Raw genomic sequence first — 26,245 nt, 5'->3', positions numbered from 1 at the left:
CAGCAGCTGCATCTGGCAGTGGGATCCTAAGGAAGCTTTAGGACTTGTGGAGGTATCACAGCAATTTGCTTAGTAGGTCACAGCTGCAGGGCAGTTGGAGGAGCACTGGGTAGGGAGGGGAGTCGTTACCAGAGTCCTGCTCTGCTTGTAGTGGCCTTTACCATTCTTTGTTTTTCTCACGTGCCATTTAAACTGCAGAGGAAAGGGCAGTCAAATAATTTAGGTCTTTGGCTTCTTTGAGGACAGAACTGGGTTACAGAAGTTCCTTTACAAAAAATCTGTTCCGCAGTTCAAATGTTTCCATGGCAAGAGGGCACTACATTGGGGGAAACAGCAGGTAAAACAAAGCAGTGCTAATGAGAATTTCCTTATAGCAAGCCATTACCTCCAGTTTTAGAAAAAAAAGACCCTGTATTTTGTAACAATCAGAGTAAATGATCAGGACCACAGAGACCTGAACTTGATTCTGTTATTCACTTTGTCTAACCTTGCTTTGTTACCTAAGGCAAGTCAAATTCCTTTTGTCTCTGCTTTACTATTTCTAAAAATTGGTGTAACCATCCAACACTGTTATAACCCTTTAGAATCCTTACCTACATGGTGTCCAGTTAATTAAGTGATTATGCAGAATGGAGGTCTGATCTAACTTGAAAACTCCTGTGCCTCCTGTGGCAAAGACTGCTCTGACCATCACAGAGGGCACTGGGGGCAAAGTTTATTCTAAGGACACTCGCTATCCATGCCCCTCCCTGGATGGTGGTCCTCCTGGCCTGCCCCAGCCAGCAAGACACACCTAGTTTAAGCTGAAAAATATGACTCAGTCTTCACCCTCAGCACTACGGACCTTGATGAACAGCGGGCGGCGGAACTGGATCCCAACATCTTGTTCAGACTCCATGTAATAGAGATTGAAGGTCTCTTTGCAGGTCACCACTTCACCTTTGAAGCTCTTGCAGTCCCTCACAGTAAACTTTAGCTCCACATAAATGCGGGAGGCTGCTTCACCCCGATAAATCCAGTTGGTGCGAAGCCAGTGATCAGTGTCACCCTCGGAAAGCACACTGCAGTCCTGGTACATATAGACCGGGGTACCGTTTATCATCTGCTGCACTTCACTCCACTGCTCCCAGGGTAGAAGAAAACACACATTGTTAGATGTGAGAAACAAGTTTTGCTTCAAATAAGACAAAATCTAGCCCAAAAGATCCATTCCCATATAGCATTCAGGGCTCAAAGCCTGGCTAGCTAAAAGGTCTCTTAAACCGAGCAAAAGCTGCATCTGGTCTAGAACCCCATATCTGCCAAACTCTTTACATAGGGAGCAAAGAGGATACTGTAATTAGGATCTGCCTTATGCCAAATTGAAGGGGACTGCTCTGCATGGACCCTTGCTTCCAATTTGTTTCTTTCATACACTGCCTTATCTTAGATTAAGAAAAAGACCCACTACTCCCATGTATTAGCCACTTCTCTCTGACACAATTTATATTCAGGGTATACAGTAGGACATACCAGATCAGGACTATTATCTGTCCCTGAGAATAATGCACAGTGTTATGCGGTAAGAGAAAAGATGGCCAGACACAATGGGAAGGTCAACTGCAGAAGGACTGTGCTGGGGCAAGCACTCATTAATTTGGATTTCATGCTTCTTTAAGGGCAATATTTTGCAAACTGTGATTTAACTGTTAAAACTCAATTGATTTTCCTGACTTCGTACTAGGTTCTGCTTCTTCCCCAGGCAAATAATGGCTGAGAGGAGGACAAGGGCCCAGCTGGTTATATGATCTCACTGATACTGTTTGTATTAATCCAATCAGGTCTGATATATATTTCAATACACACCTTTGCTGAATTTTATGTGGTTCTAGTTTTGTTTCCTCATCACAGGTCAGATAGGAAATGCAAAGAATATTCACTTTTGAATAAGTCATACATGAGAACTGAAAACTTGGAAAGCAAGGTTTTGTCCACATGGAAAGTAACAGGTCCTTTTTCCCACATGCTAAGACTGCCCTTCTCATTATGCTTTAAATGTTTAATCAAATTAAATTGAAACAAGTGCCTACATAGGTATTGGCACAAGTTTAAGCATCTTGGTTTTAAATCACACTCCAAGTTAAGATGCAATTTAAACAAAGCCTCAGTCTCTATATTACTCTAGGCTTGACAAGTTTCATGAGCTCACCATGAGATTCACACATTTCTCCAGCGTAACCCTGCAGCCTCTCTCCCAGCTTCTGATCCCACAGACCAGGTCACTCTGCTAGTAGAATACAAGAGATGGATCCACAGAGTGCAAAAGGAGGCTCTGCTTTTGTGCCATAACTTAGAGCATACCTCCTATGCAGCCCCACTCTGAAAACCATCACGGTGCTTTCTCCAAGCTTTCTCCAAGCTAGCAAGCCCTACTGACAGCACAAGCTCACATCTGACTGATTTCAGCTATTTACGTAATTACGTACTAGCAGTCTCCTCCTAGAAAGTTCTGCGGATGGTGTCTATGTGTCACTTCTTGTTTCCTTTTTCTCCATGTAATTAATCTGCATTATTACCCCGCCCTCTTAATCCAATCCAGTTGGCATATACCTGCACCACACAAGATTTACATTTATTTCACTTACTGGAGGTCAAAGGATTTGCGATAGCAGGAGAGAGAAACTGATAGATTAGTCTCAGTTGATCAACTAGAAGGGGCGATTCATTTAATCATCCCTTGCACTATTTCATTGAAAAACTTCTGGAAAATGCAACAGAACTGAATCTACAACATATCCTAAAGTATATTGAAATAGAAGAAAAGAAGTTAGAAAGGAAAATAAGGGCAAAGTAGCTTTCATAAGAAACTGACAATGTTAGGACTGGCTTTTAGAAGCATTTTGCCATGGGTCTCTGCCTCCACCAAGCTGACGGGAAGTGCATAATTGCATTTGAAGGACAAGAGTTAGACAAGTTTCCATTAGCAGTTTATCCTAAGGCAATGCCACAGACACATGTCACCAAGAAAGTGATTTTTACATGTCTCCCCAAAAGACGTGAGCTGTTGTGATGCATATCCTGAATATAACATTTTTAAAACTTAAGTGATATAGGGCCAAAATTTCATTTTCGATAGTGCCAACTCTAGCAGAAAAGTTTCCTTTAAACTCTTCTGTTGGAAAAAAATCCAACTGCTAACTCCTATATTTCTTGGCTCATCTCAGCCCAGCTTCTTCCAGGCTGAGCTCTTCAGGGCAAAGATGCTTAGCACTGGCTATTGCACAGTTCCATATGCAGTGTGGTGCAAAGAAATAACAAGGGAGTCAGACTTGGTTTTTCTAGACTCTACTGCTGATGGGTAAAGGAAGTAAAATGAGGATATTATTTATGCTAACAATACAGAACTATTGTTAAATATGCCTTTGACTTCTTTTCATTATTCAGTGAGGCATTTAAATTCAAAGCAGTAGAAGAAAACTGTTACATACAACACTTAATGAAAGGGTGATGAGTCCAGAAGTTTCTAGGCAACTGTCTCACATCCTCAAAGAATCTTCTGCAAAATCAAAATGTATGCCTCTAATTTTTAATGTAATGTTCTTAATGAACATGTTCGGTAAAGTCTGGCTCAATCAATACGAATTACTTGGCTCTCCAGTTTGTCTGCCAAGGACATTGAATCAACCTCCTTTGATAATATAACTTCCTACCCTTTTCATTCCAGAACTGTATCCTTATTACAGTCAACAGTTTGGCCACAGGATGGGAAACATTCTTCTAGGAGAAGTGGGGGTCAGTGGGAGTCAGACTTCCTCATTTTAGCAGTGAGTGAACTGTGATTTTATGATGCTACAGAAAACTTCCTCATGAGATCCAGAGTCATAAAAAGAGTCAGGTTGGAAAGGACCCTTGGAGATCATCTAGTCCAATACTCTGCCACAAGCTAAAGAGTTATTGAACTCTTTGAATTTTATTCTTTGAAACTCCTTTTAAATTTTTCTAAATGTAAATTCTTTTTTTGTAAGTTTAAACTGTCTTTAAACTAGTCTTCGAACTTTTAGAACCTTTCAGAATTCTTCAAAAGTTGCTAAGAAGACAAAAACTTATGCATTCAGGAGAGGGCCCTAAATTAGTAGCTTGACTTTCTAAAAAGTCTAAGGATGTAGCCACTGTGTTTGAGAACAAAAGGATGTTCTGTGCTTATCAGGAACCCATATACTAACACAGGCACCTAGTTCAGAGATTTGTTCTCGAAAGTCTTGGTCTGGTAGTATAATACAGAGCAAAATAACTCCAGCATAGCAGTTAGAGTTAAGTGAATGAAAACTGCAAAGCAAATGTGCTATCTCAATAACCTCAGAACACTGCAAGTTTAGGAAAAAGGAAGGCAACTTTCCTCCCATTGCTGGGTTGGATTCAATACAAAGAAAGTGATGGAGACAAGCTGTCTTTATGAAGGCAGTTCAGAATTATTTGAATGACAATCTGGAAGGGCGCCAGTAGATATTTTTAGTAATCAGTATTGGCTTGGTCTGCTTTGTGAGTAAAAATACAAAAGATAAGTACATGTGTTATGGTATGGTGGGTTTGTTTGGTAGCAGGGGAGGGGCCATAGCAATGGCTCCAGTAAGTAAACGCTAAGAGTTGCCCCAGCTCCAAGTCTGCTCTGGTAGTGAGGGAGAGGCTACAGTGGTGGCTCCTGTAAGTAACTGCAAAGACTTCCCCCTCTCCTCACCCCAGCTCCAGGTCTTTGGAGCTGGGGCTGGGGAGGAGTACTACCGAGATGGCCCTTGTGAGAAACTGCTGGAAGTTTCCCCAGCTCCAGGCTGGACCCAGCCCTGGCCAGGGCTGAGCCAATCAACGCCTCTGCAAATAACATGTTTAAGAGGGGGCACAGTACCTGGAGGGGTTGGCACAGCCCCAGCTGAACCAGCCCTGCCATCCGACTGCCTGCCTGGCTTCTTTTGTACTCTAACTTGCCGCAGCCCAAGCCTCCACCATGGCTTGCCTGAGAGCCAGTGAAAGAACCTATGGCGGAGAGATAAACAGGCTGTGAGAGAGACAATTACGCAGACACAAAGGTCAGTGAAGAGAAAGGAGAGGAAGGAGGTGCCCTGGAACAGAGATTCTCCTGCAGCGTACAGCCCATTTGTAGCTCATGGAGATGTAGCCATGGAGGAACCCACTTCGGAAGAAGTAACCATGCCCGAAGGAGGCTGTGAATTTTGTTGAAGAAACCCACACTGGAGCCGAGCAGTTGTCAGAAGACTGTGACCCTGTGTGGGAAGGACTCACATTGGTGTAGTTTTGTGAAGGACTCTCCCATGACAAGAGACCCCACGCTGGAGCAGGGAGGAGTGAGGAGTCCTCCACTGAGGAGGAGGAAGAAGCAGCAGAGATAACATGGACTGACTGCAACCCCTGTTCCTGCCCCCTGTGCCCACCAGGGGGGAAGAAGGTACAGAAACCAGCAACAAAGCCTTTGGGCCTGGGAAGAAGGGAGGGGTGGGGGAGAAGTGCCTTTCTAAGATGTAGTTCTTTTTCTCATTATCTTGATTAGTTTTTAATTATAAATAGTTAACAAATTAAACCTTTTTTTTGGTTTGTTTTTCCCAAGTCATGTCAGTTTCTTGCCTGTGACAATAAGTGGTGAGTGACCCCTCCCTGTCCTTTCCTCAGCCCATGAAGTTTTTAACAAGAGGCTGTGTGGTGGCTTTTAAAACCATGACAAGTGCCTTTCAATATCTACCTTGATTGACTGTGAATTTTTAATGCAGTTTGAAGCTCTGAAGCCTAAGGAAGCCTTACTCTGCTTTTTCTGTAAATGAGCCTTCTGGACGTTAGGTCTGCATCAAGGAGCCTATGTAGGACAACCTGTGATTCCTCCATCTGCAAGCTACTCTTCCTAGGATCTACCATAAGGTTTAAGATGGAAACAAACTGTGACAGTTCATATGTCTTCTTGGAGCTACTGTCTCAAGCTCTGCAGGCATCAATAAAGCAGTTCCTTTTGGTTTTAGGTTTTTTTATGTGTAAAAAAAACCCCACACTTTTTATGATGATGAATACAAATTTCATCCTTGCCAATAAAGAGGTAGGCTACCAGTGACAGAGGCAGCAGACTGTGACAGTATTGCAAATCCTTAGGCTCAGACTGGAGTCAAAAGAGCTTGTGGTTCACAACAGTAATGTTGTCTCCATCTCCAGCTTGCCAGGGACTTGCCCTATCTCCTTTCAGATAACAGCTGCTTGCTATGACCTATATTTCATTTGGCTTCACATTAGCTTAGGACAATGGCTTCCAGTCTGTGTCCTGCAGACCCCTGGGGAAAGGCACAGCAATACGTTTAAGAGACTTACAGAAGGCAACAACAAGGCAAGCATCTTGCCAATAGGCTTAAAGTTACTAGACTAAGATGCGTGTCTCCACTGGAAAAGATAGGAGTTCGTATACGGAAAACCACTAACTTGTTTAACTTTGGGTTAGAGAGCTGGACTAAGATGAAAAGACCGGCTGAGTTAGCACAGCCAGCTACAGGGTACCTGTGCTTAGCAAGCACATCTCCTTCCCATCTAATTTGCAACAGAATTCAGAGTGCTATTTTAATCCACGAAATCTCTTCTTGAAGAGAAATTGCAGGGCCCCAAAACAGCAATCTTTTTCAGCAATGATGCATCACTGGTGTCGCAAACCTGGAGCCACCTAGCAGAACACATACTGCTGAATGGTTTCTATCTCCTTCCCCTGGCAGCACTTTTGCCTATGGAGGCTCTTTGAGTTTTGTATAGTAGCATTTGCATGCTGCCGTGACCAAAAAAAACCCTTCCTGGAATAGATTCAGAGTTGAAGGCAGTTGCATATTACAGGTTCGCTGTACAACATTCTTAGTGTAGTGTCTCAGTGGAAAGACTGTGACGATAGAGACATCTTGCTGACACCTGCAGTGATGAACAGCTTCTCTTCAGCTAAAACACATCCGACAAAAATCTGTCCGTAGGTAAAGCTAGACCAGCCAGTCAAAAATAGCAGCACTACAGTGGTGTTTTGACAGTATTCCAGAATAAAGTTTCTGTGACCCTTCACTGAACATTTCTCAATACCATTGCAAGTTCTTTTGCTGGTGTGGAAGACAATTTAGATGACAATGATGAAAGAAGTGTGGTGACAGGTAGACACTGAACTTCATGAATCCTATAACTTTAGATCTGAGAACAGCAAAGAGGCGACTTTTATTTCTTTGATCTTTTGGCAATGGTCAGGGAAGTTTGATTTCATCACATCATCATAGAGTCTTTGACACAACTGAGCATAGAAGTGATGTTTACTTGTCTACAGTATCTTTCTGGGTGGGATGATATTTTTTTTTTCCCCACAATGATCCATTGATTATTTTCAGGGAGGAGTGGATGCATTATGTAATAACTTGTCCTTTAGGGCACAGGTCTCCATCCCGCCCATCTTCTAATTTAACATGTACTTAGGTTCTTATGGGAAGAAGCTGCTAATGTGAGCCACAGACCTCCAGCACATTGATTACAGAACCTGTTTATCAGACTCAGGTTCTGCTGTCTGCTCATTCTCTGAACTGTCTAGCCACATTAAGGTCTTGCATGAAAGCAGTTCTGGTCACAACATGTGCTACTAGGTGAGGGATAGTGATACTCTAGTCCAACATTTCACCCAGCTATTTTGGAACACTTGTTTCATATATGTTTGCTAACACCCAGTAACAAAATCAATAACAACAAAAAGGACAGGAGTGGAAAATCAGATGGTGCATCTTAAGAGTTCAGAATTCATGGCTAAAGTCGTGTTACTGATAAAGCAAATGTTAGCTCTCGTTATTTTTGCACTACATTATGCATTGCATAGGATCCATTACAAATGGAAGTGTTTTGGGGTTTTTTTGCAAGGCAAAGGGCTTTGTATGATGTGAATTATGGTTTTGTATAATGTGTCAAGTACACTTCCAGTTCTTACAGAGAACCTGGGAAATAAGTCTGATGGCAATCGGCAATACTCTACTCTGATTGCATAAGTTCCTTTTAAAGATGAGCAACAGATTGGGGGGAATCCCACAGAGGGACAAGGTAATTGTGCTTTTTCTTTGAGATTATCAAACCTGCCTGGAGAAAAGAAGCTGCAGGAGATGGCAGCATGAAAGTCACAGTGAGGAGCTGGCAGGTTGAGATGGTAAGAATCACTCTTCAAAGCATAGGTCCATCCAGCAAGGACACAGCAGGCAACAAAAGATATAAAGCCTTTCCTTCCTAACCTGCCTGCCTGTAAACTCACCAGTATTTTAGTTGGAATTATAATAAAAGTTGTTCTCTTTTTTACTTTCAGTAGGCTATTAGTCTTCTTGGGTGACCTTCCTGTAGGTAGACTCATCTCAAAGCTCCAGCTGACTTGTGGTGCTTTTGTGTTGACTTGAGGAAGTTCAGTGAACCTTGTCCACTCTCATTCAACAGCTATGAAAAGATGAATCAGCTTCCTGAAGCTGCTAGGCAACAGTGCTGTCATAGAATCATAGAATCATAGAATTATTTGGGTTGGAAGGGACCTTAAAGATCATCGAGTTCCAACCCCCCTGCCATGTCCTCCCCCCCCCCTGCCATGGGCAGGGACACCTCTCAATAAGACCAGGTTGCTCAAAGCCTCATCCAGCCTTGCCTTGAACACTTCCAGGGAGGGGGCATCCACAACTTCCCTTCTTCCTAATATCTAGTCTAAATCTGCCCTCTTCCAGTTTAAATCCATTACCCCTTATCCCGTCGCTGCATGCCCTTGTAAAAAGTCCCTCCCCATCTCTCCTGTAGGCCCCTTTCAGGTGCTGGAAGGCCACTATATGGACCCCCCGAAGCCTTCTCTCTTCCAGGCTGAACAACCCCAACTCTCTCAGCCTGTCCTCACAGGGGAGGTGTTCCAGCCTTCTGATCATCTTCATGGATGTCCTTCTTGCATTGGGGGGCCCAGAACTGGACACGGTACTCCAGGTGGGGCCTCACGAAAGCAGAGTAGAGGGGCAGAATCACCTCCCTCAACCTGCTGGTCATGCTCCTCTTGATGCAGCCCAGGATCCAGTTGGCCTTCTGGGCTGCAAGCGCACATTGCTGGGTCATGTTCAGTTTTTCACCTACTTGACACCCCCAAGTCCTTTTCCTCAGGGCTGCACTCAAGCCATTCTCCACCCAGCCTATATTTGTGCTTGACCCATGTGCATTGACCTTGCATTTGGCTTTGTTGAACTCCATGAGGTTGGCATGGGCCCACCTCTCAAGCCTGTCCAGGTCCCTCTGGATGGCATCCCTTCCCTCTAGCACATTGACTGCACCACACAGCTGGGTGTCATCAGCAAACTTGCTGAGGGTGCACTCTATCCCACTGTCCATGTCGCTGTCAAAGATGTTAAATAGCACCAGTGCCAGTACCGATCCCTGAGGAATGCCACTCATCACCAGTCTCCATTCGGACATCTGATCCGTTGACTGCAACTCTCTGACCATCCAGACAATTCCTTATCCAGTGGGTGGTCCTTCCATCAAATCCATATTTTTCCATTTGGCCACCAAGATGTTGTGTGGGACAGTGAATCACTGTCATCACTGTAGTGCCTGAGCAGCCGTGGTGATGAATGTCATGGTTGTACAGCATCTTTGCTTTGGCTCAGAACGTAGTCTTTTCTGCCCTGCAGGTCACAACACTGAGTATAGTAGCTGAGATTCCTACTTGGGTTTGTGGCAGTGACTTCATTGTAGGCTACCTGGTTGGTGGCTCGTGCACTCTGGCCTATGGTACGGTTATTAATTTACACTTCATTTCATCTCATCTCACTTTTTTTTCTCCCCCCCTCTCACCCCTATGAGAAAAGTTAAGTTATATCTGGATATGAATAACATTTTTTTTCCTTCTCTCCCAAATTCACACAAAAATAACTAATTTTCAGGTGACAGAATATCATCAACAAGTATCTCCAGCGGTCCGCATATCAAAAGCAGCAAGGCATGTCAGGTTTTGACCCTGAAGTCAGAGCTGTTCCCGTTTCTAGTTAGTTGTTGACTTTACTAGGCATTTGTCATTAAGTTCTACACAGATCCTGTTCACTTGGAAGAGCTAATCCCCTATGCCTGATACTGAGAGCAAGCTGAGGTATATACTGGTACTCAGTTCCAGGTTCAGAGGGGATGACATCCCTTTGAGTTAGATCTTAAAGGGCATGCGTTGTCAACAGTTGTGGGAAGAGATGCACATAATAGCATCTGATGGTTATTTTTCACACCGCCTTCAGATCCTCCAAAAAGCTGACTGGCTGAGTAAGATACCAAGAAGTCTGACTAAAAGTGAACTGCCCTTGTTTCATGAAATACGAGTGCTATGCTGGAATCACTTTCAGGTTTGAGAGCTGTGTAGCCCACATTTTTCAGGTCTATCTGTCTGAACAGAAGTGGTGAAAACAGAAGGCAGCCATCAGCTGTTGTTAACATTGAGACCTCTTAGTCTGGTGGAACATTACCTCACCTTTCTAGAACCTGAAGGCATGTAAACGTTGTCGTGTGGTCAGTGATATAAAAGTTGCTGACAGGTCACAGGTACTTGATCTAGTCTATTACATAAATAAAATTGAGCAGGTAGAATTTGTACTATGCCTAGGATTTAATAGGGAAATAACAGCATTTAAAAAAAAATCTGAGCACTGGCTTACTCAAATTGCATTCATTTGGCAGCTGCTGTGTTCATAATCAGACTTCCCGTGAAACGTGGGGTGCAGAACTGCCCAAGAATTAAATAATTTCCAAAGCTTTTCAAGTGTTTTTGGAGCCACAATAGTTGGAGTTAGTGGCTATTTATGAATAGCCTCTGGGATACATTAGGTCACTGGGATTAAGTGCACATCCCCAGTCCTGCGTGAGAGTAGACTTCAGAGAATTTGAGCAGATTAGGTGCCATGCACACTGGGAGACCTGGTCGAAAGTTTGAAATGGATAGCAACACATTGAAGCACGTGTGGAAGCAAGCAAGATTATGAAATAGGCAGAAAAAATTATGTCCTCCTTCTCACCATGCACAGGAAATTGAGAACAGTAGCAGCCTAGAAAGCAGACTAAGAAAATAATCTGTAAATTTAATAATACCACGATCCATGCAGGAATATAATCTGGGGAAAGAAAGCTCCATAAACCAGCTACCAGTTGAGAACTGAGCATTGCTGTACCTTTAATATGTAATATATATGACACAATTTGTCAATTAGTGGCAGCAGCAGAGTCCATGTGATTTCTGAAATAACAGATATCAAATTTAAAAACACTGTGAAAAAGGACTCTTTTACAAGCAAAGACAGCTGTAGAACTGGTGAAAGCCTGCCTCCCAAGAAAACATAGCAGCTAAAAAAGAATAAAGTGTGTTTAATTTACAATCCATTCAACAGCACAGAGACAGAAAGTCATATTGAGAGACACAGTATGCAGCATCGGACAGTACAAATGGCTAAGAACTTAAGCAGTCACATATAATCACAAAAGTAGGGGTGGATTATGCAAATACTATTCACACACACAAAAAAGGAAATTTGAAATAGTAGACAAAAGGAAAATCTGAAGATAAGGCCACAAGCTGGGGGTGAAAGAAACATAGCAACTAAACACAAATATTTCATTGCCCAATACATAGTACCATAGGCCTACATAAACTGATATGGAAAATACATAGGAATAGATATTACAGAGTTCAAAACTTTAAATCAGGTAAAACTGGGAGGACCTTTTGTACCTGAGCCAAAAATGCAAGCTCAGAATGCTAACATACAAACAATGCAAAAAGATCACGTCAACATGGAAAGACTTAGGTGGTAAGGGACTTCTGGCTCTCTACTCCAACCCCCTGCTCACAGCAAGGCTAACTTCAAAGCGAGGTTGTGTTGCTCAGGGCCTTGTCTATTAAAAGCAAAATGCAAGAGGATGACATGACTCCTCTTCACCATCTGTTCAAAGCTGATGCAATTATATTTGAAAGCAAAATAGAGATAAATAACTTCTTATACTGTTATTTTACAAGCTGCCAAGAAGCAATGCTACTATGCCCAGTAACTGAATTTGTTCATCAGAGGATTTTAGAAGCCCTTTTTGGATACTTTCAGCGATTTTTGAAATCGATTGAAGTAGCCAGGCTGTTTGTGCAGCATGTGGACCTTTACAGAAATGTCAGAGAAAGTAAATTCCAGACTCCCAACACCTTCAAACTGATCATCATTCGCTCATGAATATATGTTAAAAGACAGGAATCTACCACTAATACTGTAACATACCTCCTTATGTCCAATTGGTATTGCTATCTCAAAAGTTCAAAGGCAAAATAATTATCAAGGATTTTGGTAGATGATGGGGCATGGAAGGGTAAGGAAGATAAGAAAGTGGTTATAGGAGCTACAATCTGCCTTTTTAAGGGTCTAGTTTCCAATAGTAGCCTAAAATGAATGAAACTCTTTCTAAACAGCTTCTACAAAGCAAGCTGGCACAAAACCTTTCAGCAAACAGACTTCTACAGTCACTTTACTTAGCATATAGACTGCCTTTAAATTTAAGCAAGATTTCACTGCCAGTTAATATACTCTAGAAGTCCAGAAAAATGACCCATGCTGTCCAAAATTGACTGGTACACAGCTCGGTGTTCTTAGGCTGATCATGTATTAACAGAAGCAGCATTGTCTATGCTGGATATATACCAAGTCTGACCATGAAACAATCACACATGGCAAGCCACTTCATCCATTGACAGTGGCTAAAAGTGAGGAGAAAACAAAGGTGTAATTTTGCCTCCACAAGAATTATCCAACCTCTTCTGGCCTATGCCTCAGAGACCTTGTCCATATAAAGCAAGAAAATTCCTCACACCAAATTCCTCCTCTGTGTGACAAGCATATTGACACAAATCTATCTCACAGATGGGAGATCTCTGGCATCTAAGGCTAGGTAAAAGCAGCATTGTTACATGAAATATACCCTTCAACTCTGTATGCAATAGAGTTCAGATGTTTCCACCCTGTTACTAATTAAGCTAGTCAGACTAATCAGCTAGTCAGTATTAATCTTAGCTCTTTTGTGTCCAAAAAATATTCTGAATTTATCTCAGTTCTCTTTCAAACTTATTTACTTCTTCATTTTGGAAGAAAGGTTTCAGAAACAGGTCTTCAAAGTTCTGATTCCAAGAGAATTGCCCATTGTTCCCTTTTTGCTTGTGGCAATTTGTCAGCCTTCCACCTAATAGTTATTGAGAAGTTATGTAATTAGACAAAGCCCTGCAAAAGAGTTGTTCATCAGAAGCCAATTAATCTATTCTTCATCCTCTGTGAGTTTATAATTCATCAGTATCCTGATCTATTAGTTTAAATTGCTCTCAGGCCATGTTTGCCAAAATTTGCAATTCCCAGTTACAACTACTATATTTTAAACATACATATTTTAAAAAGCAGATGTAGCACAAACAGTTGTATGCCAGTTCCTAGCGCTGCTGTGAGCCTACTGTGGGAAAATCAGATGTTCAAAGGTTTTGTCTTCTTTCTATCAGATTATTTTTTAAAATGCACTTTTTGGTGTTTTTTTTACAATCTCTTCAAGAGGCAGACTTCATCCTGAACATGCCTGGAGCCAAGTATTGGGTTAAAATTGCCACACAGACAGTTGATGGGGACAGCAGAGGTAACAATAGCAAAACATGATCAACATGTATGTCTCATTAGGACACCTGTTTTGAGTAGGGTATAATAATAATAATAATAACCAAAACAGCTGTACAAATGAAACAAATGCAGTTACGCCAGTACAGGAGCACCTCACTGTCTGGCTCCAGTTCAACCAGCAAGCCTACCAGGAGTAGGAGGAGGCTGGGGTGAATTTAAGCCAGCCACAGCACATTACACAGGAAAGTTATGAAAATGAGTTAGGAATGGGCTGAACCCAGGTCTGCTTTATAAGCAGCAAGGGTAAAACTCTTTCTTCGTAGGAGATCTTGGGGCTTGCTAGAAACATAAGAGCATGGATGAGGAACTGGAGCTATGTATTAACGTAGATCCTTCTAAATACTGCAGCATAGTCCCTGAATTCTCTTTTCTTTGTGCCTTCATTCCACCACTCCCACAGTCCTGCTGTTACAGAGGAAACCATCTTCCATAACATAGGTTGTGACGGAAGAGGAACTGCTCAACTGTACTTCATACAAAATAGCTGTACTTGTACAAAGATAGCTGAGAGCTCAGCTGTCTTTTGGGTACAATTTTGTGCTGTTTTCAGGAGTAAATTTTGAAGCACTTCTATAAACTCAATTTTACAGTCATGAAACAAAGGGAAATTCCTCACTTATTATCATCTGCGTAGGCCAAACACAGAGCTGGGTGTAAAGTCCTAAAACCTTGCAGCTCACCCAGCAGGCCAGATTGCTGCCCCATGAGTTAACAGTTATTTCTGCAGTCAGCTGTTGATTGAAAAAAATTGTAACTGAATCATTCAGTTTAGTACTCAAGAGGAAAAAAAAAAAAAAAAAAGACAGAACAACCTAAACAGACAAAGATTCTAAGTTCTTAAGAGACTTGGAGAAAGAAATACTTCTGTCATGGCTGTTTGCCTGGAAAATGAGCCATAAGGTGTATTTGGAACATGTTGGGATGAAAAACTGGGTGATGATTTGATTTGTTCCTTTTTATCCATTGTTTTATTACTTCATGGAAACAATGTATTTCAAGGACATGTTTAATCACTGAAAGCTATTGGAAGTCAATAGGCATCAGAAGAGCTACTGAACGTCAATGAGGCATCAGTCCTCATTGTGGCTGAGGCTGCAGAGGTGAAGAGCTGCAAGTACTCCCAGTGGTTCCCCTTCCTTGAATGTGTGTACTCACCCCTACATCTGGAGGGTCTGGAAGCCAGCCGAGTTCACCCTGTGCAGTGCTTGTGTCAAGTAGATCCACTGAAAACCAGAAGAAGGAGAAAAAAGAAGTCAGCAACCCAACTCATATGGCCCATGGAATGGCTTCATCCTTGTTTTGTCACAGAAGACGAAGCCTGCACTTTGTCTCTCAGCCCCACATCCTTTGTGACCTTTTACCTTCAAAAAGCACGGCTAGAGGAAGAATGGGAAGATACAAGACAGTGCAGCTAGTCAGGAGTTTAAAAATTTTCCTCATATATGAGACCACCCTCCCCTTCCACCCTTCTCTTAAGTAATATCCACATACGTCCAAAAAATGGAACCCTGACAAATTTTTCCAGTTCCTAAACCTGCCCCAAAATGGCAGCAGGAGGCTGAAGGCTATTGAAATAAGAACCCAGCATTAGCAGCTGAACACATCTTTCCTAGGAATAGGAAGGCAGCAGACAAAATGGATGAAGAGGCAGACTATCAAATAAATTATCAAAACAAAAGATCAATCAGTGTCCCCTAGAGGTACTATTCAGTGCTTGAAACACTGTGGGAAAGTACAGAGGCAGTGTGAAGTTGTAGAAGGGACCTTCCACTGTCACAGTACCCAAAAGCCATGAGATCCATGAGTTGCTCAAACTGGTGAGCCCTCTACCTCTGACCCAGGCTGTCCAGCATCTCATGGTGGCCTAGAAATCACTTCACTCTCTCCCCCCTCATGACTCTTTTAGTCATGACAGTAAGAGAATAACAGCTCCCAGGCAAAGCATTGCCACCTCCTGCAGAACTGCACTGCGTGGCTGTGTTGTTAAGCCTTGGCCCTGGTGTCATGTGGCAAAGGAGACATTCAGTGTTATGTTCATTGTTAGCTCTCAAAGAAATTTGAAAATGTGATGAGAGTTTGACCTCAAGTCTTGATCTGAACAGAAATTAAAAATGTGTCACTTCATAGGCAAACAGGGAGAAAGGCAAGGAGCTGGAGTAAGCGGTACTGCTGGATGTGTAGCTTTGTGCCTGCCTTTGGGTCTGCCGGTGCTGCAAGAACAGACTACTGGTTTTGGTGCACCTATTGCAGCCCCAGCTTGGGAACACAGGAAACAGAAGAAATTCCTTGGATTCCCGTTTAGATTCCTGTGGGTGTATTCAGAGGGGTCATTTCTGAACATCTCAGAAAAGAACTTGGGGGTGAAAGGTAGGAGGGGGAAAATATTTAAATGGCTTTTACATAAGCAGATTTCTGCTCCCTCATTTGACTGCTTTACAAATACTGCCTGCCAACTACAAGTAATACAGTGTAAAGTGCAGATCAGCAGGAGTCCTGTGGAATGAGGAAGCAGGCTGTGGGCCCAGAACTGGAGATATGAGGGATTGCACTGCTGTTCTCACCTCTGAAACACCCTTTCAGGACTGAGAGAAGGGAAAAGCAGGAATCAAGGTTTCGCAGGTTCGTGGCTTTCGCAGCATGGTCATATGGCAAAACCTTCCTAGCCACAGACTCCCTGTCCAGCAAGGCTCCTCACTCACTTCCCCTCTGCTCTCAATCTCTCTATTTGTGATACTATTCTTGTGTTGTTGGCTCCAAAAACTCTCAGGGTGAGGTAGCCTGTCCTTCCAGAACCGTCACCCAGATAATATCTATCCCACGCACTTCAGGCCTGAAGCAGTGATGTGGAAGTGAGAGGGGCTGCATGGCAAGTTCTAGCAGAGCAAGAGAAAAGGAGCTCAGAACTGCCTGGGATAGGAACCTGGCACAGCCCATGTGCCATGCTGCTGCACAGCCAGCAGCAGCTTCTTAGCTGCTGAGTGCCTACTGGAGGAGGCAAAGTCCATTCTCAAGGAGCACCTCTCTAAGTGAAACCCACGACAGGAATTCTCCAAGGAAAGGAAGAATGAATCAGCAAGACTACAAGAACACAGGGAATAGGAGTACTCTGGGGCTACTAGCTCTTTGGTCCACAGCCTCACTAGCAGGAATCTGACGTGGCTGTCCAGCCACATGGGAGGACGTCTCCCCAAAAGGAAGAAAGACTTCAGATAAGAGAAGACTGACAGGAAATGAGCTGTTCTCAGGTAGACATGTTAAGGAAGAGTGGATCACAGACACAGCCCAAATGAGATGGTTAAGATAAGGGAGAAGCTGGCAGAGAAGTCCCTGAGTGTTACTGCCAACTACTGGTCACCCACTTACGGAAACCAGAGCCTGCATGGCACTACCTTACACTACTTCTCACCTAGGCTGACCTTCTCCACAATGTAGCTGGATCTTTATTATAAGTGTGTTTGTCAAGAACACTTTAAAAGAGCACTCAGAACTTGCAGAGTCTGAGATGAGCCCACGGCTGAACTGCCAGTTATGACTAAGTCCTCTCCATCAAGAGCCTAGAGGAGCAAAGGAGAGGGCTGTCCTTGGGATGGAAAAGCCCCAATATCTCTTGCTGTGCAAAACAGAGTCTCTGGCAGGAATTAGCTGCAGGAGGAGGTAGGGAACAGAACAGAGATTTACTCTTCCTCACCTCTCTATTAAAATTCCCATTCCCCAGATGTTTCATAACCACTGTGCAGCTGCCAAGATGGAAGAAAAAAAGATCACTACGTCTAATAAAAGAGACTAGGTGGAACAGAGAAGGGAAGCAAGGGTGCCTTAAGAGAGGAGGTGAAAGAGGAAACTGTAAATTTCAGCTCAACCTTCCAACACCCGGGTAGGTGAAAGAGCCTGTCTCACCTTCCAAGTCTCCAAAAAAATGACTGCCCTCTTGCTCACAAGGGTTAACTCCTAAGAGAACTTCCTGAGGAGACTGTGGGAGTGTTGGGGAGGAGGGGGGAAGGAGCAGAAACTTCTTGAGTTTGTGTTTAAACTTGTTATCTGCAACACTTGTGTGTAATGCAAACGGAGGCAGAATCCTCTTGGGTCACTGGATATGCCAAGACATTTGTGCTTCAGCGGGGTGGGCGTGGAGAGGGAGGGGGGAACACATGTGCACTCAGTTCACTGAGCCACCAAGAGCTGTCTGGTGTTTGACCCTTCCCCTCGTTCCCCCCAGGCCCGTCTGCCCTCCCTGTCGTGTAGCTGAGGCTCTACGCACATTGGCCAGGCCCCGTTCCCTACCCCTTAGAGAGGTCCCTCTCTCCCTGCCCGCCCAAGCCCAATCCTCCAGGCAGAGGGACCAGTGGGTCCCACGCTTACCTTCTTTCCCAGGCACCTCGGGAGGAAGGAGAGCACAGAAGAGAAGGAGAGCGAGGGAGAGCTTTATCCCTCTGCTCCAGGTCCTCAGCTCCATGCTGGCTGGAGAGCGGGCCTGGCTCACAGCCCGTGCCTGCTCTCCCGGCTCAGGCCTCCGAGCCTTGGCTCCTGCTCGCACCGCATGAACCTCTCCTGCAGCCTCCTGACTGGAGCACACACATTGCACAACCTCCCTGCCTGGCCCACAGTTATGATGAAAGATCAAGGCAAGTGGGTGGAGAAGCCTTACTGCCTCTACCTGTTTTAAAGGGGTTGGTCACAGACTTCCCATCTGGCAGGCAAATAAATCCCACCTTAAAGGCAGACACCTTTTTCCTGGGAGCCTCCCTCCACCTTTGCTCCAGTCCTGTAAGAAGCTCCAGATTGCCACCTCCTGGGCAGCCCTCACCACCGTCCCTGCTCTTGCTCCACCGCTGTGCACTTGTGACTTTTAGAGATTAAAACAGCCCAGACACTGTGTTAGGGACTGCTCGTTCACCTCTCTCTAGGATAATGTGGCTAAAACCACTGAGCCATCCTTGCAGTAGATATTTAGGAAATCCATCTGTACACAATGACAGCAGCCCTTTTTGTTCCCCAAGCTGTGACAGTATGAGCAATAGCCATGCCAGTTTATCTGGCAGATTTACTGCTTTCCTTTTAATAAGCTTCTCTGCATTGGTGGAAGGTGCCTGCTTTTCAGGACAAAAATCATGGGATAGCAACTGACCCAGAAGTATTCTCTCTCTATAGGAAGACCTCATGGAACTTTTAATTAGCTCCTTGAGGGACATAAATACAAAAGAACTTGCTTTTGTGGTATCTCTTCTATTATTCATCATGGATGTTACTCCCACCCATACACAGCTGTTACACCCCTCCCCGTAAAATACAGATGACATTATTCGTCCACTTACTGTAAGGCTGCATTCCTCCAGCTCTCTTCCTCCTCCTCCCCAAGGAAGACTAAAGAAAGGACTTTGTCAGGTTGCCTAGAGAAGCTGGGGGATCTCCACCCTTGGAGATGTTCCAGACTCTCCAGGATACAGTCATGAGCAACTTATCTAGCGCTGGAGTCAGCCCTGCTGTGAGCAGGGGTTCATACAACAGACCTCCTGAGGTCCCTTTTTAGTGAGTTCTGTGATTCTATAACCATACATCTCGGAAAACCAAAATCTATCGCAAGGAGTTTGAACCCAGGCAAGAGAGATTTGAGAACAAATGGTTAAAATACTAAGCTTTAAATTTGACATAGCACATGAAGTAAAATATCAGTACAAATAATTCAAATTTTAATGTCATTTAGAGTAGTTATATCTTAAATTTATTCCAGTTTATTCCTGTCTAAAGTGCTCTTTCTCAGTCTACAGTGCTAAGTATCAAATTTTTATGCCCACATTTCTTCCACGTTTGAATGACTCCCGTTGCAGCACCAGTATAAGGTTTCCTTTTCTACATCCCATACCTTGAGTTTACACTAGTGGATCGTATCCATTTCAGTCTTCACTTGTACAACAGTGTGCTTTCTTCAGTCTGTGATGTAGCAGTGGGGGAGATGGACCCACGGCTAACTTCTCCTTTGCAACAGGACAACATAGGCGAGGCCTACATAGAGATGAAAGGGGAAAGAACCATTTGAAACTGCAGGTTAAGGCTGTAGCACAGCTCAGGAGCTCATATCTTTCCTAAGGAAAAAAAAAAAAAAAAAATCAGTGTTGCAGCCTTACATTCAGTTCCTCAGGGCTACCTGGGTTTGCATCTGTAGAATCCCAGAGGTGCCAAAGCTCTGAGGTGAAGAACTTGGGGATGCTCTATCTCTGTTTCATTAGTGGTCAGATATTCAGGACATTTGGTCTAAGCTATTTGGAACAGGCAGGAACAGATTTAGTATGGCTTATTGGAGAAGATGACCTAAAAAAAAGATTTACTTCTTTTTCTCCCACTTATTAGTGTTGGCTGATGGGGGTCAGAAATCGGGGTATTCCAGATGACGGTGGTCAGAAATTGTATGTACCACTTTGTTATTTTGTAGATTGGAGTTCACCTACTGTAGCTTCCAGTCAGAATGTGTACAATGATAGTCAAACAAAATACAACCTAATGTTATGGCAAGATCAAGATCTGCAACAAATCTATGAACAAGTGGAAACATAAAAAAGTAGAAACCCTAAATGCCTGGAACTTTACTAATATCTGTAAAAGTTCTGCTGCATTTCTTTGCCATGTGTCCTCTGCACCAAAACGCACATCCAAAGGGAAAAAGAGGGTATCTGTAGAGAGGCTATACCCAGTACAGTGGAATACTACATGTGAATTATTCATACAGCTCTGCTGAGTATTTCATTGACAGGATCCTTTTGCTTGTGCATCACAAGGTTATACTTTGTTTTTGTAAACTGTTGGACAAAAGCAATTCCATGAGTGCGTAGTGCAAAAAAAAAAAAAAATTTGATTTCAGAAAACCCTAATACAATCATATTCTATGATTTTATGATTTACACCTCCACAGTCTTTTCACCGTCATGGCTTCCCAGTGAGCTTCCCATCTCTGGCATACTTTTTGATGGTAAGAAGATAACTACGTCTTTTAAACTCACTCTCAGCATGTCTTTGGGTTAAATCTCACCCTGTGTTTCTAGTCCTTCTGAGAATTTCTGAATTGCAGGGCATATTTTTTTCTTCCATTTCCCAGTATCTCGTTTCATGTATCACTGAGAGTAGGTATCTTGTTGGAAAATATCACTACACAACACAGCTGGGCTTTCCTCCTACAGATACGTGGGCTTGTGGTGGGGGAAGTGAGGAGGAATAGTATGCACCAGGCCTTGTCTTGATGTACTTTTGGGACAGTCAAAGGGCACTCCCAAAACTGAGTTTGGACGTGCCTCTTTTGAACTGCAGTTCAGATACACCTCTTTCATATGTTTCCTATAAATTATTTACTGTTTTCTGCTCCTCACATTTTAGAAAGAGCTATGCGTTTCACCATTGTGCTGTTAAATGTCCTTCTAGCTGATGAATGGAAGTGAACCTAGAAACAGTCTCAGGATTTCCTCACTTGATATTACTTCCCAAACTATCAAAGCATCCCTTTGGTAGTGATAACTTGTATCTGTGCATCTTGAACTGGCTTTCAGTAAGGTGTTGTAGTAACATAGATGTGTAGGGCTCCCAAAGGCCTCAATCACATTCTGCAACAAGCCCCACTTCAGTCTAAACGAGGAACTTGCCCTTGTTCTGTGGCCTCTGATTCACTCCTTTTATCCAGTATTTCTGTAACTCTAAGAAAAGTTTATGGCAGCTCTGTAGAGTGTAGGGTGTAGATTCCCTATAGAGAATTTGTGTTCTCTCTTTTATTCTCACCTCCGTGATCATGGTTTAATGTTCTAGTGTTTTCTTTTTCATCTTGGAAAGTTTTCTGGCTCTACTCCACCAGCAATTATCTTAGAATATTTCAAATAACTGACTTCAGGCAGTCTTTCTGCAAAAAGTAGACTCCTACCATCTAGTGATTTAAGCTGCTAAATTAGTTTTGTACTTGGACTTTTTTAATTCGGAAACTCAGACTTCATTTTAAACAGATATTTTGAATTCCTACAAAGGAACACAAGTGACTTTTCTTGATCACAAAATGGTCACCCGTAGCTTAGGGACTTGAGGACTTGACTGTGCAAGTAGTCAAGCTGGTTATCTTTCTCCCTTGAGAAAACCAGCAAGGACAAGGGAACAAATGAAGCTGATAGAGACAGGGTGTAGATCTGGGGTTTCGTTTTTACTGCTCATCCCAGTAGAAGCAGGGGACTCTCCCTAACTCTTCCTCAGATATCCAGAGAACACCCTTGGAAATGTACAGGATTTGCCTGAACAAGGCACGGAGCAACCTGACACAGCTTTGGCATTAACCCTGCTGTAGTAGTTGGGCTAAAGACCTTGTCCTGGGTTAAGCTGAGACAAAGTTAACTTTATTCATAATAGCTAGCAAGAGGTTGTGTTTTGGGTTTGTGCTAAGAAGAAGGCTGATAACAGTGATGTTTATAGTTGTTGCCAGGACAGCCCAAGGTCTTTGAGCTTTTCTGCTGTCCACAGGTAGGAGAAGCTGGGAGGGAGCGCAGCCCCAGTTACTAGTCTAGGATTCGATCTTAGGTTCGAGATTGAGACCCAAAGTGGCCAATAGTCTATTTCATATCATACACATCATGCCCAGTGTATAGGTGAGGGCCCTCTGGAAGCCTGTCCCTTTTTGTTCCGGATCCTTTTTACTCTGGGTCATCTCACTCCAGGTGGTCCCTCTCCCAAGGCCTTCTCCCTCCCTCAGTCATCTCTCGGTCTGGGACACTTGGGCTGTTATCTCTGTTCCATGAGTGCACTTTTGGGACTCTCCCTGTTCCAGGTTCGTTAGCCGGGAACAGGCTGAGCCTTGGTCATTGGCTGGTGAGCAGTGTCACTGTGTGTCACTCATTTGTATGTTTGTATATACTATTATTTTTAATATTATTGTTGTTTAGTTATTAAATTGTTCTTATCTCAACCCATGAGTCCTTTTTTCCCTTTACCCCTTTAATTCTCTCCCCCACCCCTGGGAGGAGGGAGGGTGAGCGAACGGGTTGTGTGGGGTAGGCTCCCAGCCAAGGGTAAACCCATCACAGACCTGCAGCAGACCCTTCCCACCTTAAACTTTTTCTGATTCTGTTCATTCACTAGTAGATGAAGAATCACGTCTTGCCACCAGGAATGCAGACACCTCCTTACTTGGACTCCAGTCAAAACAGGAGGGCAGCTTCCCATATGTATTCTCTGCCTAATGGAGATGACCAACCAGTGGGAAGGACTAAACATGGACAAGAAGTCCAGTATCTTTGCATAAAACTCCACTTACTTGTTCATCAGCAACGTACTAAGTGTTTCTCAATCTACTAGTGCCCTGTTTGGACACCTAATTTGGTACAGAAGCATATTTCCACTGTTGGCTGAACTGCAGTCTTTCTGGCTTTTGTCTCTTGATAAGATATTCTGGACATGGTCTGCCATGGTCTTATTTGACTTGCAAAAGAGGAGTAAATTAAATTATTGTACCATCCTGAAAATGAGGAGTATGATCTTTCTTTTCCCAAAAAATTACCTGAGAAAATTCTCTAGCCTTCATATCCCTGTTTTGCTCCCCCTGGTGGCCCAGCCGATGTGGAACTTACAGGTCCTGGCTGCCCCAAGGTGCCTCAAGGAGCAGGGAGCAGCCCACCCACCAGGACAAGGGTGATGCAATCAGTTTTGCCTGGTGATGGCTGGGATTTTGTTTCTTTCCAAGTTAACACTTTTGGTCCACAGTGAATGAGAGACTGAGGGACCTACTGCAAAAAGAAAAAAAAAATAAGCAAAAGAGGGCTTCACTACTGTTAAGATGCTAACTTTTGCATAGACAAGTATAAAGCAATGCAAACCCAGCCATAATATAATCTGATTCATATTCACATTAATAAAATTGCCCTAAGTGGTACAAGTGTGGGTCACAAGAGTACATTACTTTCTAATAGATATTGTAGCACATTATGTACTTGCACATCAAAAAAGTGCAGTTCTACACTTACCACTCCTCTTCAAGAGCACATGCTTCCTGGGCACATTTGAAGATATTTATTTTTCTTGATGGCATTAAGTTTTCACTTTTTTATTCCTTCTCTTACTGACCTCAGGGGGAAAAAAGAGAAGGAACAAAAAAAGCACAATTCAATTTCTCCTTGAACATTACTAAAACAACAACATAGGTATGATAAACATAAAATTTGACCTAGAGAAATTTGATTTCCAGTAGAGACGCTCATTACTTCTTCAACTGGAAAAACAGGATTATAATATTTTTAGTAATTGAATCACAGCTCAAAATATAGTAATAGTAGTCTCTGCATACATACACTCTCTGTATGTACCTCTCTGTAATTTGTAATTTGTTCATATTTTCCATCTGTTCTTTCCTACTCTTGGATTAATTATGCTTAAGTGTGAAAATATCTCACCACCATTGAAAAAAATCATTAGCATGCAGTACATGCAGTAAGCAGCCATATTGCTAGTCACTTTGATAGTGTGATTTTAATTTTTTTTTCTACAGTGACAGCTGAATGTGCAAGTTAATCAATCTTTTAATTTCTGGGGTTTTTAATAGAAATTTTAAAGCTTTTATGTCAGTTTCAAATCTGCAGTTATTTTTATGGTCCTCTTCTTGACAAATTAGAGTTGCTTCCACAATCTAAATACCATAAGCTTGCACTTACTTCTTGCTGTTGTAGCTTAATCTTCGTGTTAAGTAGGTAGTGCTGCTATCCTTTGCAGAAATGAAATAGTTGCCACTAGTCGCTGTGTTAACAACCTGTGTTCATCCTGAGTGGTTTCAATGTTGACATCAAGAGAAGATCTCTGAAACAGACACCTTCCTGTCTTGCAGGTGCAAAGAAGGCATTGATTGTGGTAACATCTTCCCAGCTCACTGTCAACTCTATTCCCAGTCCAGCTTCCCACTTGATTTTTGAAACCTGAACTCTTAATTAAATCAAAACATGAAAACTGAAATGAATGCTGAGAGCAACTGTAGAACTGTAGACCAAAAACACAATAAAACGTGACACAGATTTTAGCAGTGCCTACATGAGAGGCCATATGCTGCTGAGCCATCTGGGCTCCCCTCAGCTTTACACAGTAATTTTTAGAACTAGATGGTCTTATATCTCTACATACCAATTTGTAAAACCAGACTGTCTTGCATCTTTGCACTTATGCAGGTAAAGCCCAGGGTACACACTGGGTGGGTATTGACCTTCCCATTCTCACTTTTTTCTGGACTTGTCTAGAAGATAACCAAGCGTGTCAGGATCTTTAGAGCCAAGAACTTTAGGTTGGGGATAAAATGCTGGAATTATTAATAGCGCCTTCAGTGCTATTTTTGATGTGGAGATGATTGCAGGGCAAAGGGAAACTGACTCTGAAACCAACCAGCTGGCATGGCACTTCACCTCATTCCTCAACTCCACTTTGGTCTCCTGATTATTTCTTGTCCTACTTCCTGGTTGCTTCCTGCACAACAACACAGCTAGAAATTAAAAAGCTTTTAGAGTCTAGAATATTTATTTTCTGGAGGGGAAGGGCAGAATATTTAAGCATATTTGTTCCCCATTAGCCTGTTTATAGGGATGTGGACTTTATTTATTTATATGATATAGGATCCTATCAGATTTTATATGCTGGGTAAGTAATTTCATATAATGTCACCAAAAAAATCTCAGGAGGGACTCATCTCACTTCTTCTATAAATCTTCTTTCTATAAATATCTGCAAGAGAAACTCCTATAGCATTCTAGTTTATATCATAGAAAAGTCAATTTGGCTATTGCCTTTGGCATGCTGAATAATAAATATATAGGAAAAAAAGGGTCCTTTTCTCAATAAAGCAAATCACCATCTTTGACATCTTTTCACCCTCATGGTATTAAAGGCTGTTTTCTAGGTTTAATACTATCCCTACATCCCTTTTCACTGTCTACAACTCCATTGTTTTAAATAGCTCTATTAATTTCACCTTGATACTTTCCTTCTGCTTCAGATCAAAGGACAAAGGAAGCTATTTGGGTAAATATAGGATTTTTTATTTATTTAAAATTATAGCACATTTTCTAACCTTTTAAAGACTCTAACCAAAGGGAGGCTGGTGGGCTTACTTTCCAGGTAAGCCAAAGTGTATAGGCTGTGATAAGGTGCCTTTGTCAAGGGGAGTTGAATACATTGAAACTTCTTCCATGTTCTTAAAATTAGACTTCCGTCTGAATTTCGGCTTCCCTAACCCATAACAGAAATACATCTCTGTAGTAAACTGTTATGTATTTAGACTCCTAGAAATGTAAGGAAATATTTTTAATGCAAGAGTATTCAGTTCTTTTTAGGAGATTGATTATTTATGGAAACAATTTTTAGGAAACATCTCGCCTGGACTGCCAGCAAAACATGAGAGTGTGAAGAAAAAAAAAAAAAAAAAAAAGTTTTCACTTGAGTGAAGGTACCTCTTTGAATGGTTTCTACCATTCAAGTTACTGGACCTTGAGTACCCTGAATATTACTTGATGTTTCTGCCAGCATCCTCCAAACCTTAATTT

At 42.6% G+C, this 26,245-nt stretch overlaps 1 protein-coding gene across 1 annotated transcript; it reads right to left on the bottom strand.

The window, feature by feature from the left end:
• Positions 1-700: 700 nt before the first annotated feature.
• LOC104464867 (ephrin type-A receptor 1-like) lies at positions 701-18,364 on the bottom strand. The gene is made up of 3 exons (XM_010077709.1): positions 18,075-18,364; positions 14,871-14,938; positions 701-1,120 (listed from the first exon to the last, which is right to left on the bottom strand). The coding sequence occupies exons 1-3, from the start codon at positions 18,166-18,168 to the stop codon at positions 818-820; spliced, it is 465 nt and encodes a 154-aa protein (XP_010076011.1). The 5' UTR covers positions 18,169-18,364; the 3' UTR covers positions 701-817.
• Between the last annotated feature and the right edge of the window lie 7,881 nt (positions 18,365-26,245).

The sequence above is a fragment of the Pterocles gutturalis genome, unplaced genomic scaffold (genome assembly GCF_000699245.1).
Source record: "Pterocles gutturalis isolate BGI_N339 unplaced genomic scaffold, ASM69924v1 scaffold7793, whole genome shotgun sequence".
NCBI lineage: Eukaryota > Metazoa > Chordata > Aves > Pterocliformes > Pteroclidae > Pterocles > Pterocles gutturalis.
This window is presented reverse-complemented; position numbering and strand designations above follow the sequence as displayed.

What these genes read in the sequence shown, in the direction of transcription:
- LOC104464867 (XM_010077709.1), bottom strand. Translation starts at nt 18,168, where the DNA reads ATGGAGCTGAGGACCTGGAGCAGAGGGATAAAGCTCTCCCTCGCTCTC. An exon ending in CGAGGTGCCTGGGAAAGAAG is followed by an intron (nt 14,939 to 18,074) that starts GTAAGCGTGGGA and finishes TCTGGTTTTCAG; the next exon opens with TGGATCTACTTGACACAAGC. An exon ending in CAGACCCTCCAGATGTAGGG is followed by an intron (nt 1,121 to 14,870) that starts GTGAGTACACAC and finishes CCCTGGGAGCAG; the next exon opens with TGGAGTGAAGTGCAGCAGAT.